This window comes from Trichomycterus rosablanca, chromosome 17 (assembly GCF_030014385.1).
Source record: "Trichomycterus rosablanca isolate fTriRos1 chromosome 17, fTriRos1.hap1, whole genome shotgun sequence".
Classification (NCBI taxonomy): domain Eukaryota; kingdom Metazoa; phylum Chordata; class Actinopteri; order Siluriformes; family Trichomycteridae; genus Trichomycterus; species Trichomycterus rosablanca.
Window position 1 is genome coordinate 27,225,895 of NC_086004.1, and position 21,163 is coordinate 27,247,057.

General features: G+C 42.2%; 1 protein-coding gene across 1 annotated transcript in view; it reads right to left on the reverse strand.

Annotated features, from left to right (window-relative positions):
- Positions 1-337: 337 nt before the first annotated feature.
- aspscr1 (ASPSCR1 tether for SLC2A4, UBX domain containing) overlaps positions 338-21,163 on the reverse strand; it is a 31,840-nt gene continuing 11,014 nt past the window's right edge. The window contains exons 8-17 of the mRNA XM_063013214.1: positions 17,985-18,044; positions 17,247-17,386; positions 14,632-14,713; positions 13,169-13,235; positions 12,787-12,849; positions 12,608-12,660; positions 7,496-7,547; positions 7,140-7,209; positions 3,237-3,433; positions 338-539 (exon numbers count right to left, since the gene is read on the reverse strand). Of these exons, the coding sequence (XP_062869284.1) occupies positions 529-539; positions 3,237-3,433; positions 7,140-7,209; positions 7,496-7,547; positions 12,608-12,660; positions 12,787-12,849; positions 13,169-13,235; positions 14,632-14,713; positions 17,247-17,386; positions 17,985-18,044 (795 nt within the window). The 3' untranslated portion in view covers positions 338-528. The remainder of the gene's footprint in view (positions 540-3,236; positions 3,434-7,139; positions 7,210-7,495; positions 7,548-12,607; positions 12,661-12,786; positions 12,850-13,168; positions 13,236-14,631; positions 14,714-17,246; positions 17,387-17,984; positions 18,045-21,163) is intronic.

The following is a 21,163-nucleotide window of genomic DNA, read 5'->3' on the forward strand; positions in this document are numbered from 1 at the left end:
TATATATATATATATATATATATATATATACATACACAGTATATGACATTTGTTGAGGGGGCCCAAAAATCTTTTTTTTTTTTTTTTTTGCACTGGGGTCCATGAGCTCCTAGTTAAGCCACTGGGCTGAGGTCAGGGCTCTGTGCAGGACACTGGAGGTTCTTTAATCAGAGCTTTTCTTCATGTTGTTATAGAGCTAAACTGTTAACTAACTTCATCCATATAGTTGATCGAATACAGTTGTTGTGGCTGAGAGATTTGCATGGGTGTGCCAATACTTTTCTCTATATAGTGTACGTTTACTTTCAGGAAGGAAAGAAATCATAATCACTGCCAGTAAGAGCATTTCTGATTTAATGAAAAAACATCTCATGGGTCGTTCTGAAATTACTGGTTTGGTTTTGCATGAACTCACATTGTGCCATTAGCATTACATTTTTTGTCATTAGTTTTGTCATTGCTGTCCAGGAATCATCTCTTCATATCTTCAGCTCCTTTCTGAGACGTTTTCTAGTGACTCCACAGTTGTCACTTCTTTCCTAAAAAAGAAAGAAAAAAATATGTAAGATGGTTGACGTAGTAAAATGGATGAGTAGTCGACCAGCCGAGTAGTAATGGAACCATCTAAGACCTTAAAAATACTTCATTCGCAAACTGGTTTCCCACAACATGACAAAAAATAAAATAAATGTTGGATTTAGTGAGGGACAGTAATAGCCTGGTGGGTAAAGCTGTGGGTTACAAGCTAGAAGGCTGGGTTTGAATTCCGGCCACGCAACCACTGTTGGGCCCTTAACCCTCTCGGCTCCAAGGGTGCCGTACAATGGCTGACCCTGCGCTCTGACCCTGACTTCCAAACAAGCTGGGCTATGTGAAAGAAGAATTTCATTATACTGTACACATGTTTTGTTTGTTTTATCAGGATTTTAACGTCATATTTTACACTTCGTTTACATTCATGACAGAAAAGGTAGTTACTCGTTACACAAGACTCATCAGTTCACACACAGTAACAGCTCCCGGAGGAAATCCACACAGACACGGGGAGAACATGCAAACTCCACACAGAAAGGACCCGGACCGCTCCACCTTGGAATCAAAACCAGGACTGTGTTTGATATTAAAGACTTAAACTGATGAATCTTGTGTAACCAGTAATTACCTGTTGTGTTATGAATGTAACCAAAGTGTGTAAAACATGGTGTTAAAATCCTAATAATAAATAAATCTAAATAAAGCTCACTGTGATTACTAATTAAGCACAAAACTGAATAACATATTCCTTTCCTGCTCCATGTTTTCTATTTTCAGCTCCTCCAGTCTAACAGACGCTCTGTTTGACACTTGCACTCCAGTGGAACGAACAGACACCCTCATAGCATCTTCATATCAGAACCCGGTGACAGGACATGGTGTCTAAAAACATATGGGGAACTGGTCACGCCAATACAACTGTTAACCATTTCCAACTTCCAAGAGATTCTTTCTAGTCTTTGTGTTTTTTCCGTCCCTAAAGACAAAAGGGCTGCACTGCGTGTGAGAATCCCCCAGAAAAACACAATAAAGCACAATAAAAGACATGAGAACACAGAACGGATCATTGACGGAGCGCCACCGTGACCACAGCATAGCACACAACAGATGGAAAAGAGGCCCCGGACTGCTTCATGTGGCCCAGACTGGGGACTGTTACTGGAAGATGCCATGAAGGAAAAGAGCAATGTTTAAAAAAAGGGTTTTGTCTTTGAAGGTCTTATCTCGAGCAGTAAAGCGTCCGGTTTAAGTGCTTTCAGTTAGAGAAGAATTTTGAGGGTCTGTTATAGATTACTACTGCTGGACAATTGGAACTGGATGGACCCAACAGTTTTTCTTCTGTGTAGATGGGTTCTCAACTTTTTTTGGACTTGCTTCCTGTCCGTTTGTCCAGTCTGAGCTATGCAGCTCTGTCCTACATCCACAGACAACTACAGAGGCTCAAATAATATAGCAAGTCAAACAGACGTTTACACTGATCAACCATAACATTAAAACCACCTCCTTGTTTCTGCACTCACTGTCCACTTCATCAGCTCCACTTACCATACAGAAGCACTTTGTAGTTCTACAATTACTGACTGTAGTCCATCTGTTTCTTTGCATGCGTTGTTAACCCCCTTTCATGCTGTTCTTCAATGGCCAGGACCCCCACAGGACCACCACAGAGCAGGTATTATTTGGGTGGTGGATCATTCTCAGCACTGCAGTGACACTGACATGGTGGTGGTGTGTTAGTGTGTGTTGTGCTGGTATGAGTGGATCAGACACAGCAGCGCTGCTGGAGTTTTTAAACACCTCACTGTCACTGCTGGACTGAGAATAGTCCACCAACCAAAAATATCCAGCCAACAGCGCACCACTGATGAAGGTCTAGAAGATGACCGACTTAAAAAGCAGCAATAGACGAGCGATCGTCTCCGACTTTACATCTACAAGGTGGACCAACCAGGTAGGCGTGTCTAATAGAGTGGACAGTGAATGGACACAGTGTTTAAAAACTCCAGCAGCACTGCTGTGTCTGAACCACTCATACCAACACAACACACACTAACACACCACCACCATGTCAGTGTCACTGCAGTGCTGAGAATGATCCACCACCTAAATAACACCTGCTCTGTGGTGGTGCTAGGAGAGTCCTGACCATTAAAGAACAGGGTGAAAGGGGGCTAACAAAGCATGCAGTCAGTAATTGTAGAACTACAAAGTGCTTCTATATGGTAAGTGAAGCTGATAAAATGGACAGTGAGAGTAGAAACAAGGAGGTGGTTATAATGTTATGGCTGATCGGTGTATCTTCCTACTTCGTCCTTAACAGTGCACAAAATTATTTAATTTACTGAGAAAGGCTTACGGACACGGTCATGTTCATACTGCAGCATTTAAGAGAGTTTTGCATATCATAACGTAGCATCAGATTTTAATTTACTAACCAGAGACAGATGGAAATACACATGTTCAAAATTTTAACAGAATGTGGTTTAGATATACGGTGCATGAAATGAGCAGGTGCAAACAGGGTCTTTTAGACATGCATTTAAGCTATATGTAAGACTTATTTAATTTGTTTAGGGTGTCCCAATATATAAGGAACTGTGGCACACCTGTTCACCCCACTAACAATGTGTTGTTGCTGTTCTAAAATATGTTACGTTGTTAACAAATCCTTTGTATTGCTCAGTAATAAAAAGAAAACACACCGGGTAGTTTGAGCCACTTGGGCACCTTTGCAGGGTCGGTCCGGGCAGGTTTCGGGACTTGGCTCTGCTCAGGGTCGGTGGGTTCCTGTCTGGATCCATGCTGATTCCTCGAGGCTTCGTTAGACTCCGTGTCATGTAAGAAGGCCTCGTTAGGGGGCAGTGAGCCGGAGGATGGATGTGGAGACCGAGGCATACAGCTAAACAAGAGAGGGGGGGATAACGGGAACAGATTAAATGGAGAAAAAGATGAAAGGAGAGGATATCAAACATTTAAAAAGCAATAGGAAGAAAAGAGGGGAAAAGAACTCTTAACACAACAAGTACTGATCATTTGGTTTGAGTAAAGTTCTTTCAGGCTTGAGGATGGATTTAAGGAGCGTGTGCGTGTGCGAGTGTGTGTGTGTGTGTGTGTGTGCACTGGAGAGTTAACTCAGCCTCTCTCCCGGCTTTCATGTAAAGGAGAAGAGAGTAAAAAGGTGAAAGGTCATGACCACTGTTATTAGAAGCTTCCTGTGTAGAACCTCTCCAGCACAAACATCTTAATCTTTCCGGCTACAAGCATTTCCGCAGAGCGGGACACCAGCCACCTGCTGCTTCTGTACCAACATCCATAACCCCCTTCAGAGAGGAGGAGGCTCATGTTGAACAGAACACTGAATACCTCAGAGGTCACAGCCCACGTGCACTAATAACAATGTCCATCTCTGGATGTCGAGCTGACTCGGGGAGGAGACGCTGAAATGTGGAAAAGGTTTCGAGTGCTGCTCCATCTCTATTGCACATCGAGAATCCGACTGTCTTTATGAAGCGTATTAGAGGAAGAGTATAATAAGCTTAACGTGACCCTTTAATTTATGGAGAATAAAATGATCATTATTAATTAAAAAACACTGGGTGTGTCAGCACTGGCAGTGGTAGCTCAGTGGTTAAGGTACTGGACTAGTAATCACTGGCAGTGGTAGCTCAGTGGTTAAGGTACTGGACTAGTAATCACTGGCAGTGGTAGCTCAGTGGTTAAGGTACTGGACTAGTAATCACTGGCAGTGGTAGCTCAGTGGTTAAGGTACTGGACTAGTAATCACTGGCAGTGGTAGCTCAGTGGTTAAGGTACTGGACTAGTAATCACTGGCAGTGGTAGCTCAGTGGTTAAGGTACTGGACTAGTAATCACTGGCAGTGGTAGCTTAGTGGTTAAGGTACTAATCTAGTAATCACTGGCAGTGGTAGCTTAGTGGTTAAGGTACTGGACTAGTAATCACTGCCAGTGGTAGCTTAGTGGTTAAGGTACTGGACTAGTAATCACTGACAGTGGTAGCTTAGTGGTTAAGGTACTAATCTAGTAATCACTGCCAGTGGTAGCTTTTGTGGTTAAGGTACTGGACTAGTAATCACTGCCAGTGGTAGCTTAGTGGTTAAGGTACTGGACTAGTAATCACTGACAGTGGTAGCTTAGTGGTTAAGGTACTAATCTAGTAATCACTGGCAGTGGTAGCTTTTGTGGTTTAGGTACTGGACTAGTAATCACTTGCAGTGGTAGCTTAGTGGTTAAGGTACTGGACTAGTAATCACTGACAGTGGTAGCTTTTCTGGTTAAGGTACTGGACTAGTAATCACTGGCAGTGATAGCTTAGTGGTTAAAGTACTGGACTAGTAATCACTGGCTGTGGTAGCTTAGTGGTTAAAGTACTGGACTAGTAATCACTGACAGTGGTAGCTTTTCTGGTTAAGGTACTGGACTAGTAATCACTGGCAGTGATAGCTTAGTGGTTGAAGTACTGGACTAGTAATCACTGGCTGTGGTAGCTTATTGGTTAAAGTACTGGACTAGTAATCACTGGCAGTGATAGCTTAGTGGTTAAGGTACTGAACTAGTAATCAGAAGATTGCCAATATTGCCCCACCACCAGGTTGCCTTTGTTGGGCCCCTGAGCAAGTTCCTTAACCCTAAATTACTCAAATTGTATTCAAAAGGGTCTGGTAAATGACATAAATGTACAATGTCATGAGCTTAAAGGCTGTGTTGTCTATGTCAGCAGTAACAAACATCAATCAAGCATTCAGGTGACAATTCTGGAGCAGGTCCTTCTTTTTTTGCACAACAGCACAAAAGCCTTCAAGCATACAGTGACATAAAGCTTGCTGAAATGCCGACACTGTCATCCCCGTTCCAGCAGCTTCAAATTCATGGCAGACCACTGTTCCATGGGTGAAAAAAAATCCCCTGTTATAGTCAATATAGAAATTAAGAGGTCAAGCCACAAAGGTAAATTAGATTGTTGTGTAGTTTCTACACAACCGAATTTACAAGTGAGGACGAGGTACATTTCGAGTATTCGGTCAGAGTGGTTTATTTATGCTCTAGCCGTATCGAGTGACCTTTGGATTAAAAACAATACCTCCGTGCAGAGAGGAGCGTCTGCAGCAACGCTCGCAATGCTACGAATGCGTGACAGGGAGTAAGTCTGATCTCTGGATTGAGTCATCACACTGACATGGCATGCAAGGCATCAGCAGGAAATGGCATCCCCTTTGAAGCGAACTCCCGGGAGGGGTGTACGTACGCCCTGATAAAAGACTGAATGAGACAGGTGGGAGGGAGGGAACACTTGTACTTGTGTGATGAAGCAGTGATACTAGGAAATGAGCTTCTATCTTTGGACAGAGAGGATGACGGGGAATGTGTTTGTTTGGGAGGGGGGTGCTTAAGGAAATGAGGGCGGAATAGGGGTCATGAAGGTGTGTGTGAGTGGAGGGGGCACCTGCGGTTTCAGTGGCACACTCCCATTTGGACTGAACCTCAAAGGCATTCCAGCCAGGCCAATGACTATCCTCCCAGAAAAAAACAGCCACTGTACAGTGATGAGGGTGAAATAGTCACTGGGGCTATTATATAAGTTTATTTTGAAACTGTAACAGATAATGGTGTGTGTGTGTGTGTGTGCTGTGGACGAGACTGGTTTCCTCTCCTAACAGACTAAAGGTAATATATACACAATTTAATTGTTATTCCAAATTCAGCGGATCAACAAAGATCAGCCAGTAATGACTTGCTGAAGTTAGTTAGTTAGTGGATGCTTAAATGCTAGGACATTGGTTTTGGTGGGTACTGTTATGGGGTGTCATGGGGTGTTTTTAGTCCTGATATTGTCAGGAATTTGAGCGGTGTTCTAGATTTACTGTGGGTAAAGATGTCCTTTACTATTGGAGCTAAGCAAAGTCGGCACCTTTCGTGGTATATGGTGTGATCTATTAGCAAGAGTTTGACTGTGAGGGGGGTTTGACAGGTTTCACAGTGTAGGGTGCCCTCGCCCATGATCAGTAATTCGTATGTCCAATTTAATATTTAGTGTATATCATCGATTTTCCTTTTTTTGGCATCCCCCCTTTCCCAGTTTTCCTTCCATGCTGACCTCTACTCCCGACCGAGGAGAGCCGTGACTATCACACACCCCTCCGCCACGTGTGCAGTAGCCAACTGCATCTTTTCACCAGCACGAGGCACTGTAAATCTGGCATTGTAAGTCTCTCCAACACGCCTCCATCTATCACTTAGAACTGGTGTTGAACAATCAAGCAACTCTCTATTTTACAACGTTCATTTTCGCAAGCAAAGTAGCTTTTATATAACCGAAAGAGAGCAAAGACACTCGCCAGACTCAATTTTATACCCAGTGCTGCCCTATAGTGACAAACATGTAAACATCAGCTCCGACCTTGATCTGATCTCACCACTGCTGATCTCAATAAAGTGCTAAAGCTACACACTCCAAACGGATGTTTTACATCAACTGGGGTAAGAAAATGCATTTAAAATGTGGCTTTGAGGCGCTCAGGTTCAGAGTGCAGAAAGGTTGAACGAGTGTGAACAGACAGAGCTGGACAGAGATGGAGAAGGATACTGTACCCAGCGATGAGTTCATCAGCCTGCAGAGCAGAGACGGTGCTGTCCACAAGATCACTGCGCAAAAAGCACTCTGTCTCACACACACACACACACACACACACACACACACACACACACACACACACACACACACACACACACACAACACACACACAAACAAGTTTAGTGTGTGCATTTTAATGATCATGGCACCTAAAAGTCCATTATGTTATGGCAGCTTTAAAACACATAAGGAAGTGCATCTGGAGAGACGCAGTCACCAGTAACTCATTACAAATTACAGAACAGTGGTATCTAGTTTTTGTTCTATATATGCCAACGTGACCCTCTGGTTTGAGGGGGCTTTGTGTACCAACCTGTCTTCACGTCCGAGCCGAAGTACACTAGAGCAGCAGGGAAGAGGTTGGCCTGAGTGAGGAGACACAACAACAGTTTTGCTGAATATTTCAAATAGCAGTTTTACACAATTAGTGAAACGTTTATAGTTTATAGTCAGCCGAATCATATAAACGAGATGCTTGTAATTTAATCAAAAAATTTTAAGAAACCAGCTAACCTGCTAAACTTGCTAGCTAGGTATTTTCCCCCTATTTATTTAAGCATTTTCTCCCATTTGTCTCCCAATTTAGCATAGTCAATTTATCTTCCGCTGCTGGGGATCCCTGATTGCATTCCAGGAGTCAAGTCAAGTCAAGTCAACTTTATTTATATAGCGCTTTTTACAATATACATTGTCTCAAAGCAACTTTACAAAATCCAGGACCAACAGATACAAAAACCCCTGTTGAGCAAGCCGAGGGCGACTGTGGCAAGGAAAAACTCCCTGAAAATTACAGGAAGAAACCTTGAGAGGAACCAGACTCAACAGGGCCCGTCCTTCTTGGGTGGTCTGGAGGATACTTTAAATAAATACACGATTTACACAAATCATACAAACACAGAATTGAATGATCTAAAAGTCATACAGTGGTAATAAATAGATAAATAAACAATTAAATAATAATAGAGTTGTTATCCGCTCTAGTCTTCAATAAAGTCTGTAGTGATTTCTTGTCGTTGCAATTACTCCAGACCCGTCACATCTGACAGGAGCAGCATCGTTGTCCCGGCTAAGGAGGCTAAGGAGGGTATATTTCCTGCTCACGCCCCATCCGACGAATGTGCAGTCCTTAGCGGACCCTTTCTTTTCACCCATGCTTACTGCACAGGCGCCTCTATCTGCTAATCAGGGTCCTTGCACAGTGTTTGAAGACCCCACCCACATAGTCCGGTCATCCCACCCTAGCAGACACGGTAGCCAATTAGAGTTTGCTGCAGGCCGACCGGTGGCAACGCCGAGTTTCAAACCGAGGAGTTTAGAATCTCAGCGCTGGTGTGCTAGCAGAATATCCTGCTGTGTCACCTGGGCTTAGCTAGTTATTTTTAATCTAAATAAACAAAAGTGATACTTTTTCAACTGTTTAATTAAAAAATACATCAACTTACCCAGAAATCAGGTTTATTCTGTTTGGTTAAGTTTTACTAAGTGCACATTTTCTGTATTAAAAAAATTTGCTAGACAGATTCCACCAAACCCTATTATTATCAACATTTATCACATCACCTGATAATCAAAAACTGTCGCCTGTCACATTTCATAATAAAGTTTTTTTCTCCATTGACATGTCAAGTGTTTGTTCCAAAGAGTTCGATACGACTTCTTTAATACTTCAGCTCCGACGCTGTCACCACTCGTCCACTAAAATATTTTACAAAGTTTACGGCAACATTATTTATTGTAAATCTTTTTCTCACACACACACATAAATACACAAACACACAAATACACAAGCATTGTAGCTGGCTCTATAACGGGCATAGCTGTGTCCTAATTGCTATTATTAGGGCTCTTTGAGGGGGAAAACAATGCGTTTAAATGGGCTACCAGGCATTCTGTCCCCACAAAGCGGTGGATGCCTTGCCTCTGAAGAGCCGAGGGGAGTGAGGGGCTGGAGAGTGTGGGGGGTTGTATCAAAGGCTGCCTGTGATGGGAAACATTCCTTCCGTGACATGACACAGAGTGATTAAAGATTCTGTTGTGTGCCTTTAATGCTTTTAAGTCCTAATAGAGGGTGACAGAGATAGAGACGGAAGGGAAAAGAGACAAAAATAGAGGGGTGAGAGGCAGAGAGTATGATGGCGAGCTGGGGAATAAAGAGTGAATATTTCCTGGATCTGAACAGTTCATGATGCTATGCAGATTAGGGTTCGTTCACATGGAATTGGCAAATCATGTCTGTGTAAGCGGCCAACCGGTCGATAGCATCTGCTAAGATTTGAACCTGGATCTCGGTGGGCTAGCAAAATAGGCGTAATAGACCACTGTGCCATTGCACTGCCCTATACTAAACATATTTTCTATTTAGTATGTTGTCTGAGTTGAGTATGTTAGCCATGTCAATTGATTACTAGGTTATTAGCTACTGATGACCGTCATTTACAGTCTCAGCCGTTGTGTGCTTTTATTTTATTGTGCTTTGTATTATTGTGGGTTTGAAATGATGATTTTACACTTAAGATATTTAACTTCGCTTTGAAAATGTCAAGCCACATTTAGAAAGACATTTAATGTTCATCCAGCATCACATACTGACCGGGTTGCCAGATAACAGTAAAATTCTGAAATCTATAATAAATGTGTCTGTTAAACGCGCTTATATATTGTAATTAAGTTGTTTACCGAGACAAGGTGGCTCTTTAAAGTTGGCATAATGAAGCGTCCCACAGACGGCAGCAGGGGTTTGATGGGTCAAGTTAACTGTATTCAATTTCAAATCATTTTGGGCAGCAGTAGCCTAGTGGTTAAGGTACTGGACTAGTAATTGAAAGGTCGCTGGTTCAAGCCCCATCACTGCCAGATGGCCACTGTTGGGCCCTTGAGCAAGGCCCTTATCCCTCAATTGTTTAGTCAATATACTGTCACAGTACTGTAAGTTGCTTTGGATAAAAGCATCTGCTAAATGCTGAAAATGTAAATGTAATTTAGATTTTTCTTAAAATAAGGTTTTTTAGGCATTAGTCCCAGGCAAAAAATGCAGTCCAAAGAGTTGCATGTCTCTCTGGACACATAAGCAGCGCATCAGACGCTTTGGGACACTACAAAGCAGGCTCCAGTCTCTCAAAAGATGCAAACAAGAGACAGAAAATACACAATGAAGGGAAGAATTTCCTTCTTTATTCCCTGTAATTAAACAAAAAGAGATCACCACCAAAGAAGTAAGGCTTTATCCCATCTGGGTACACAGACTCAAACACACACAGACTCAAACACACACACACACACACACACACACACACACAGAGAAAAAGACGGGAACGCGAATGCCCTGTGGTTGCCTAGCGCTCTCGTGCCATTGCAATTTTCTGGTGTCGGCTGGTGTTTGATGCTTCTCGGACTGCGTGTGTTTGTGGGGGGACGCTCTGTGGGACGCACTTGTAGTGGCCGGAATGGGGTAAGTATGTGACTCCTGGGGCAGTCTGCCGTTTCCGAATTTTACTTAAAAAAAGAACAGAGACCCTAAACTATGCATGAGTGTGTAATTGTGTGTGTGTATTTATAACTGTATGTACAGAGAGCATTTGGGCCATGAGTAACTATAAAAAAATAACTTGTGGTACAATTGCACATGGTAAGCTGGTAATGCTGATGCCACACAGCTCTGGGGTCCTAGGGCCTTCGAATCGATTCTCTTATCACCTGATCATTATAATGGAACGTTTCTTTTTTTAATGGGAGTAGTACCTTCTAGGATAACAATGCCTGCATGTGACTTGACAAGTATGTCAGTGACGTAAACCACATCCTATCACAGTAGGATTTAGGATTTAGGACTGACATCATAACACAAATGAAAGGGAATATTTTTCGCTTTTGTTTCATCCTATTAGTGCAGGACCGGAGACGCTGTCAAGATGCATTAAAGCTTTCCTGGATGAGCTACCACTGCCCTTACATCATGAATGAACCGTTGGTCTATATTGCAGGTGATTTCCATGAGTGACCACCATGCACTGGTAGTCCATTAGTTTCAAAATAGCCTTTCGTTAAGAATTTATTATTTTTTTATTAGGATTTTAATGTCATGTTTTACACACTTTGGTTACATTCATGACAGAAACGGTAGTTACTGGTTACACAAGATTCATCAGCTCAAGTTTTTAATGTCAAATACAGTCATGGACAATTTTGTATCTCCAGTTCACCTCACTTGCTCGTCGTTGGACTGTAGGAGGAAACCGGAGCTCCCAGAGGAAACCCACGGGGACATGGGGAGAACATGCAAACTCCACACAGAAAGGACCTGAACTGCTCCACCTGGGAATCAAACCCAGGACCTTCTTGCTGTGAGGTGACCGTGCTACCCACTGAGCCACCGTGCCGCCCTCTTTTCGTTAAGAATATTGAAATTGGGTGGGGTGGAGGCATCACAGACTGCAGCTCTTCTCGCTACACTTTAAGTGCATGATGGTGGTCAGCATGTCAGAGAGAACTAGAAATGAAGAGGAGTGAGACAGCGAGATGCTTTTCTACATGGCATCACTACTTGAACAGAATGAAACAGATATAAATGAAAGATCAAACAGTATTTAACAAATATAAGCCAAATTCAAACCAGTCCTCAACATCAGGACTTTGAGATCACTGACTGTCCCACAAGCAGCCCCATAAAAAGGCAAGAGTGAAAGAGTTCTGAAGTTCAAAGCGCTGCCCATATGCCAGTTTCCACCTGGTTCAATGAAAGCCAGCTGAGGTCAGGGCAAACTCGAAGAACATTCCGGCCCTTTCCCTTTGAACAGAGACGAAAGATACCTCAACACAGCCTGCTGTCCCTGCTATCCGCTTGTTTTTTCCTCTATCCCCCATTCCCTTCTGGTCCACTAAGCCTCTGATGCTAACTAAGTCCAGTGGAACTCACAGCTGACTACGAGTGACCGTGTGTACTTCCACATGCCGAAAGAAAAGGTAGAGTGACCTGAACTGTTAAACTTGACCTAGTTTTTGAGCAAGTTTTGATTCCACATCTGACTAAAGCCCAACAGCATTCTGGCCGAGCGCTGCCCAAATGTAACCCCATCAAATCATAAAGCCATGTTTCGCCCACCTTGTGGGATTCATGCCACAAAATGAAAGATGTTCTGAGAGTATAACGTGATCCAGTCAAGCAAAATGAGGGGGTCTTAAATGACCAACATTCCCTAAATTAAAATGTGTGACAATCTGATGCTGATCTAAAGCCACCTTAAGCTTTAAGCTCCCAAGATCAGGTCTCGAAGGTGCTACCAGATGGGACGAGCACTTGGAAAGGAAGGTGGAATAGGGTTTTCCTGCTGTCTGATCAAGTTGCCAGGATGAGTAGTGGAGGAACATAGAGGGTATAGCATGACTACACACAGCAAGCAGGAATTATAATAAGAAAACACTTTCTCACCTGAAAGAAAGTAGCACTGGGGTTGTCCAAGATTGTCTTGGGAGGCGCAATAACTGTCCAAACAGAAGAACACAATCACACACTCACCCAACTGTAAATGCACTAATAAATAACAAGTGAACACGGCCTAAATCTCTTGCATTTGAATTTGTTTTCTGTAAATAAGTATTTTGACTCACAGAGGTAGAAGGAGATCTCAGGATCCTGTAAATGAGTCCTGACGAACTGCCTTAGCACAGCAACTACGAGCACAAAACACACTGCTAATTTCACATCAAGGAAGAAAAAATACACGCAAAAACACAAAACTAGCCGAAAGACAATGTACAGCATAGGAAGCAACAACTGTCAGTGATTGAGTCTCGCTGTGATATGACTGGAATCAAACAGTCCTGAGATAAAAGCTTAGTGACCACTGGTAAACTGGAGGTCAGAAACACCCACTAGCAACCAGGGAACAACATTTTGGGCAACGTAAGGCTGAACATGATGCTACTGAACAAGCTGCTGGACAAAGTTTAGCAGTTTAGATTTGTGACCGTTTCAGCAAGAGAACCCCACCTGTTTCTAGTGGCCTGAAAAAGCCTTGAAGGACTCGTCTGTCAGGGAACTGGACTCTAATCACCACCTGAGAATCAAAAGTACAGACACAGAAGAAGAACAATGTTTTATAATCAGCGGAAATGAATAATTAACAGAGGTATAATTAAATACAAATGCTAAACACAAATTCAGCTAATAAAAACCCACAAGCTTTACCGAATGACTGAAGGAGTTGTGCTTTGGCAAAAGTTTCTCAATAAGTCTGAAACATTCATTGTTTGATATTTGATTGGTGTCCAGCTATTCTGACAAACAGTAACAGTAAACAGAAAAAAGTAACAGAAACTAGTAAAAAGTGCACTCTAAGAAGTCATTCAGATGACTTAGATGACACACTAAGTCATCTTTCAACACACTATTACGACTAACCCAAATGATTTATTATTAATTATGCTGGTGCCTTAATTTATTCACACGTTCATCTGTTATTGTTCTGCCTGCTTGAGTGAACAAGTTCTCACGACACAAACCCGCTCTGTGACTGAAGAAATCATGAATAAACATATTTACTCGGTCACCCAAACAGCACGGGGATCGTGGTTTGGACTTTCACACACCCGATTTGTGGCTGTGCTTAATGCAGGCATGAGCTAATTAGATCATTAGTCTTCCTTTTACATGCACTTTTCATTTAAAATTTTTTTTATTCTGTTTGTAATTTTTTGTGTCATAAGTGCACTAATGTTGTTATATATTATAATTTAGTGTCAGTTTGGAGTGGAGTGGAGTGGAGTTAATGCTTTCTGTTAGTAAATGTGCTGGTAATGTTTATGTTCTTATATTGGCTTTGTTTCACACTTATTATGGTGAACATTTGGCCAAATAGTTCCGTTTCTAAACCCACAGTCACTGTAGATACTTTTTATTCAGCACTGCAGTACAGAATAAAGTAAATCTATATTCTCTATCATTGCCTTGTTGCCTTTATTCAAATATAAATGAGTTATATACAGTATATATACTGTATATATATATATATACACACACAGACACGTATGTATGCATATTTTCATAACAATACTGTACATACAGCTGTAGCCCAATATCTCCACAGGTTTATTTAATGCTTATGTTGACTAATTTCTAGCATTGCCTTGTTTCAAATATTTTATATACATAATATTTACCTGCCAAAGAAATAAGGAAAGACTGAAATAAGGAAGAAAAGTAATTATTTAGCTTTTATGAAGTAGAGTAAATTTACTCTTTATATGACAACAAATGTTAGTTTTTGCTATGATAAAAAAGAACAATTTAGGAAATATTTTGCTCGTTGCTTATGGCCGTTGTCAATGTAAAGCAGTGATAAAAATGGTAGGCATGAAACAGAATCACCTCAAATTTCTGCGCTGGTAGAAAGCATTAACCAGCCTTGAGCTACAAGGATTCAGAGTAAAGGTCAGAGATTATTACAGTCTCACCTTAGGATACCTGTCCATTTTCTCTTTCTTCTGAGCCTCCCTTAAAGACTGGGTCATCAGAGGGGCTTCCTCCAACGTCCTCCTAAAAGAGACAAAGAAAAAAAGTTGAGTTTAATGTTTACCAAAACAACACTATGGAAAAACGATTACAAAAGAAGCATCTAAATAAAGCTTATTAATACTGTTCCAGACTGGTATTTACTGGGTATTTACTGCTGTGTGTGTGTGTGTGTTAAAAGAAGACACCGACAGTCAGTACCTTGTGGTTTCGTAATGCTATGGTTCATAATTGTAACCAATTACATGGCAGAAACCATGTCATCAACCTGTTTGATGTTCCAATGGGGTGGCAGCACGCACGCTGCCAATTAAGAAAAGTGGGTGGGTCACTTCGAAGCGCCCGGATCCTGTCCAAAATAAACATCATTACGTACGAGACCATTAGAGAGACGGGACGTTTCCTGCTTAGTGCTGGAGAGCTGAAAAGACACGAAAGCTTAAATACGAACATTTCTGTTGCTCAAATTTGTTGAGATGCTCATGGAAACATGTTAGATGTGCATCTTAGTGCTTCTTAATTTTTTTTCTATTTATTTATGCATTTTTTCCCAGTTTAGTGTAGTCAATTTCTCTTCCACTGCTGGGGGATCCATGATTGCAGTCGAGACGGGTATATTGCTGCTCAAGCCTTCTCCGACCCGCGCGCAGCCCTTACCGGAACCCTTTTTCACATATGCATTCTACACAGGCGCCTCTTTATCTGCTAATCAGGGTCCTTACACAGCATTTGAACGCCCTAGCAGTAACGTGTCTGCTGCAGGCCCGTTAGATGGCGCCCAGCCGACCTGTGGCAACGCCGAGTTTCGAACCGAGAAGTTCAGAATCTCGGCGCTGGTGTGCTAGCGGAATATCACGCTGCGCCACCTGGGCACACAGTGCTTCTTATTTAGCACAGCTTTGGAGATGTAGGAACAGAACTGATTGTGATGCAGTTTATTGCTTATTGTTCTCTGTGAAATTGTTGTTCCCGCTGTTTTCAGGTTGTCCTGCAACTCTTCTCAAGAGACTGCACACTTCTCAGTAAATGATTATCAAAGAAGTTGTACTTAAACATATAAGGAATGCCCATTTCTTTTAGCCAATAACTGACCATCATTACATAACTGACTGTAAACAGACTTTTTCTTTAAAGCAAGACATTTTCTGGAATGTCTTGCTATCAAATTCCAAACTTTCAAACAGAACACACACGCACGCACGCACACACACACACAAGGCTACACCGATGCAAGCAAATGCAAAACAACAAATACTCTCGCACTACAAAAACACAGAGCAGACACAGACGGGCATCACACACAGCAGACAAACACACACAAACACACAAACACACAGAGCAGATCAAAGAGCCGAGACGGAGATGAGGCCTTTGGTCACAGAAGCATGTCTGCTGCGGTAACACTCAAACAGCATTACGCACGCATACCAAAAACCAAAACATGCAACACACACACACACACTCTGATAGTCTCCCCACACAGGCTGCTTGGAGACACGCTCATAAAGTCCTGAAGGACAAGACAGAGACATAGAGATGTTTTGTAGTGCACCGCTGTGTGTGTGTGTGTGTGTGTGTGTAAGTGGGGTACGAAGGTAGTCATTTAGAGCCAAAATAACTCGCCTACGCCCAAAAAAATGACCTCTGCCACGGTCTTACTAACTTAAGACTCATCTCCCCATGCTGGATTTCTACTGAAATGTTTTACACCAGTCCACTGCATTTCTCTTCAATTCCCTTTGTGATGTAGTCATATCCAATTACCCGATCACATTTTGCTTCCTGACTAACACACGCCCCCTCCGACAAGTGTGCAGTAGACGTCCGCTTCTTTTGACTTGCATGAGGTGAGCTCATATGGACTTCCAGAGTACTAGACCGATCTCGAACTGCTTTATAGTGGTCAGGGTCATGGCGGGTCCAATTTCACACCCACCCCAAGAGGAAACCAATCATGTCTGTATAGACACCCAGCCAGTCGATAACACTGCTGAGATTCTTATCCGACCGTTTCAGGTAGTGGGCTGACGTACTAGAATGCTGCATTGTGCAAAGCACAAGATCACAACTTTTATATCCTAATCGTGCACTTCATACACACATACACATAATTTATTTGATTTATTTTTGCAACCCAAACTTCAGTTGCACTGGTTCATCCAGACATTATGTAAATACTTTTTCTTCTTCTTTTATCTTTTTTGGAGAGAGTCACACACATTTCGTTGTACGCAAGTATAATGACGATAAAGGTTCTTCTTCTTTTTCTTTTAGCCCAGACAATTCAACAGTGTCATCTGCTTAAATGTTATGCACACATTTAGTTTAATGCTGCCTCGTGTTTTATAGTGCAACATTGTCTGGAAGGTGCGTTACATTTCTTAGGATGTCATGTGTTTATTAGGGCAGTATATTATGAGTGCGGAAACAAAAGATGTAATAAAAATATAATGTGTAAAAGAAAAAAAACTTAATAAACATCCCGCTACTTCTCTGTAAGCAACACATGTCACATCCAGATGCTTGTAGTCTCCATGGTCCTGGTGACCACACTCACCTCTCACTCTTTAACTGAGCGAATCTCTTCCTTATATCGTCCACCGTCACCTCAAAGAACTCATCTGGCAAATCCTGAGTATCACACTGCCGCTGGGCTGCTGTGTCCAGATGGAAGACAAAAGGTTCTCTGTCCACCGGCTAAAGTGTAAGACAAGTAGAAAGTAAGCACATGGTTATTATCTCTCGTTTTATATTCACCCATTCATTTATACAAGAACTTCGTTTTGCACTGCAGCTGCTACACCTCACATCTATCCATCCATGCATCTAAAGCCAAGCAGCTTCAAGTTCATGGTAGACATGTACTGGTGATTGCCGGATTACATCTGAGCATCCGAACAAATTTCCTGTGACAGTTTCTGACCTTGGTAAGCGACCAGTGTTCCATGTACTTTTGTAACGAATGCAGTCATACTAGCCCTATTTATATGGGCAAAAATAAATCATCAGCTAGAGTCAATCATGGTCATGTTATATTAAATATATTATGTGATCATAAAAATATGTGATTATTTTTAAAAAGATGAAAAATAATTTATTCAGAAAAAAAAGAACAACTGCAAAAAATGGTTAAATACTACGCTGTTCCTTCTCCTTTACAAGTTAATGTAAACTTTTGACCCCGTGGTTTTGTTATTTTGGTGTTTGTATTGTGCTGCTATCTAGGAACATGGCACTAAGAACTGAAGCCCTTCTGGTGCCAAGCCGGCGTGGCTGCCAGATCCTTTTCTCCTACCTCCAGATATTCCTCGGCCTCTTCTGAATCATTGGCTCCACATGTGGCACCAGCCGAACGCTGAAAACAAAACAACAGAATGAGAAGATCAAAGGCGAGGAAAAACAGAGGACGGGAAAACCTCAGAGACGCCTGTCCAACAGTGGGAGAAGATGACAAGCCTGCGTCTCTCTGTTCCAGACAGAGGAGTGACAAGCGGCTACAGCGAAGAACATAAAGAGGAAAAGCAATGAAATGTCATTGTACTATGAGTTTACGTGGGTGAGGAGAGATGCAGTGCTTTCAAGTCTCCAGGCCCTGAAATTATTTTTGATTTAATTCTTGTTGGATGTTTTTATCCAGCTGTTTTTTGTGCCGTCAAATCAAACTGCAATCCTCAGATTAGCTTCCACCTCATGCCAAACTTCACTTTGCCAGTGTGCTCGGTCTGTTGAGGTCACTGAACTGCAGAATACATCAGTGGCAACTGAACGTGATGTTAACGGCTCAGCCATATGTGAGGTGTAACAACAAATACACCAAAAAGAGCAATGCTTGCATACTAAACTGCCTGAGTAGCACCAACATCTCTAAAAACATCTCTATGAAAATATGGTGGTGGAAGCATCATGGAGATGTTTTGTGCAGCAGGGACTGATCGCTTTGTCATATATACAGTGTATCACAAAAGTGAGTACACCCCTCACATTTCTGCAGATATTTAAGTATATCTTTTCATGGGACAACACTGACAAAATGACACTTTGACACAATGAAAAGTAGTCTGTGTGCAGCTTATATAACAGTGTAAATTTATTCTTCCCTCAAAATAACTCAAAATACAGCCATTAATGTCTAAACCATCGGCAACAAAAGTGAGTACACCCCTAAGAGACTACACCCCTAAATGTCCAAATTGAGCACTGCTTGTCATTTTCCCTCCAAAATGTCATGTGACTCGTTAGTGTTACTAGGTCTCAGGTGTGCATAGGGAGCAGGTGTGTTCAATTTAGTAGTACAGCTCTCACACTCTCTCATACTGGTCACTGAAAGTTCCAACATGGCACCTCATGGCAAAGAACTCTCTGAGGATCTTAAAAGACGAATTGTTGCGCTACATGAAGATGGCTAAGGCTACAAGAAGATTGCCAACACCCTGAAACTGAGCTGCAGCACAGTGGCCAAGATCATCCAGCGTTTTAAAAGAGCAGGGTCCACTCAGAACAGACCTCGTGTTGGTCGTCCAAAGAAGCTGAGTGCACGTGCTCAGCGTCACATCCAGCTGCTGTCTTTGAAAGATAGGCGCAGGAGTGCTGTCAGCATTGCTGCAGAGATTGAAAAGGTGGGGGGTCAGCCTGTCAGTGCTCAGACCATACGCCGCACACTACATCAAATTGGTCTGCATGGCTGTCACCCCAGAAGGAAGCCTCTTCTGAAGTCTCTACACAAGAAAGCTCGCAAACAGTTTGCTGAAGACATGTCAACAAAGGACATGGATTACTGGAACCATGTCCTATGGTCTGATGAGACCAAGATTAATTTGTTTGGTTCAGATGGTCTCAAGCATGTGTGGCGGCAATCAGGTGAGGAGTACAAAGATAAGTGTGTCATGCCTACAGTCAAGCATGGTGGTGGGAATGCCATGGTCTGGGGCTGCATGAGTGCAGCAGGTGTTGGGGAGTTACATTTCATTGAGGGACACATGAACTCCAATATGTACTGTGAAATACTGAAGCAGAGCATGATCCCCTCCCTCCGGAAACTGGGTCACAGGGCAGTGTTCCAGCATGATAATGACCCCAAACACACCTCTAAGACGACCACTGCTTTATTGAAGAGGCTGAAGGTAAAGGTGATGGACTGGCCAAGCATGTTTCCAGACCTAAACCCAATAGAACATCTTTGGGGCATCCTCAAGCGGAAGGTGGAGGAACGCAAAGTCTCGAAAATCCGCCGGCTCCGTGATGTCGTCATGGAGGAGTGGAAAAGCATTCCAGTGGCAACCTGTGAAGCTCTGGTAAACTCCATGCCCAGGAGAGTTAAGGCAGTTCTGGGAAATAATGGTGGCCACACAAAATATTGACACTTCAGGAACTTTCACTAAGGGGTGTACTCACTTTTGTTGCCGGTGGTTTAGACATTAATGGCTGTATATTGACTTATTTTTAGGGAAGAATAAATTTACACTGTTATATAAGCTGCACACAGACTACTTTTCATTGTGTCAAAGTGTCATTTTGTCAGTGTTGTCCCATGAAAAGATATACTTAAATATCTGCAAAAATGTGAGGGGTGTACTCACTTTTGTGATACACTGTAACAATAAAGTAATGATTTATAGTACAAATAGTGATAGAATAAAGCAGAATATCTGGGCAGAGACAGCGTAGCAGAAAAGCTACTGGACATAACATTAGAACATCACTGGTTCAAGCCCCACCACAGCCAAACTGCCACTGTTGGGCCCTTCAGCAAGGTCCTTAATCCTCAACTGCCTGAATTGCATTCAGTCACAATTATAATGTCAAATAAATATAAATGATAGAGGGCAGTTGTAGCCTAGTGGTTAAGGTACTGGACTAGTAATCAAAAGGTCACTGGTTCAAGCCCCAACAATGCCTGGTTGTCACTGTTGGCCCCTTGAGCAAGGCCCTTAACACCCAATTGCTTAGACAGTATACTGTCACAGTACTGTAAGTCGCTTTGAATAAAATCGTCTACTAAATGCCGAAAATGTAAATGAAAACGTAATCTAAAAGAAACACAGGAAGGGTTTGAATTTTATTTAATTCTAAGCAAATTAAAGAAAGTTACCTTCAAGTTACATCGTTATAAATCTCAGGTTGTGACAATAGTGTGCCGATACTTTATTCCAAGGTGCTGTAGATTGATTGATAAGGAAAGAACACAGCAGCTCTGCCCTCGGTATTAAGAGCCTTTTTGCTCGTGTATGTTGTGGCATGTCTGAATAGACACAACAGCCCAAAGTGGATTTTCCACCACAATGCTACATCAAAGCACCAGCATATGAGTTTCAAAGACAAAAATGCAACCCGCTGGCAACCAAACAAAAAACAAACAAAAAAAACAAACTAATATGGTTCCAAACACTAGCTGGAATTTAAGTGGATTATTTGTGAAATATTCAACATCAACCTGCTTGGAAGAATCCAGCTTAACAAAACTGAGGGAAATTAAAA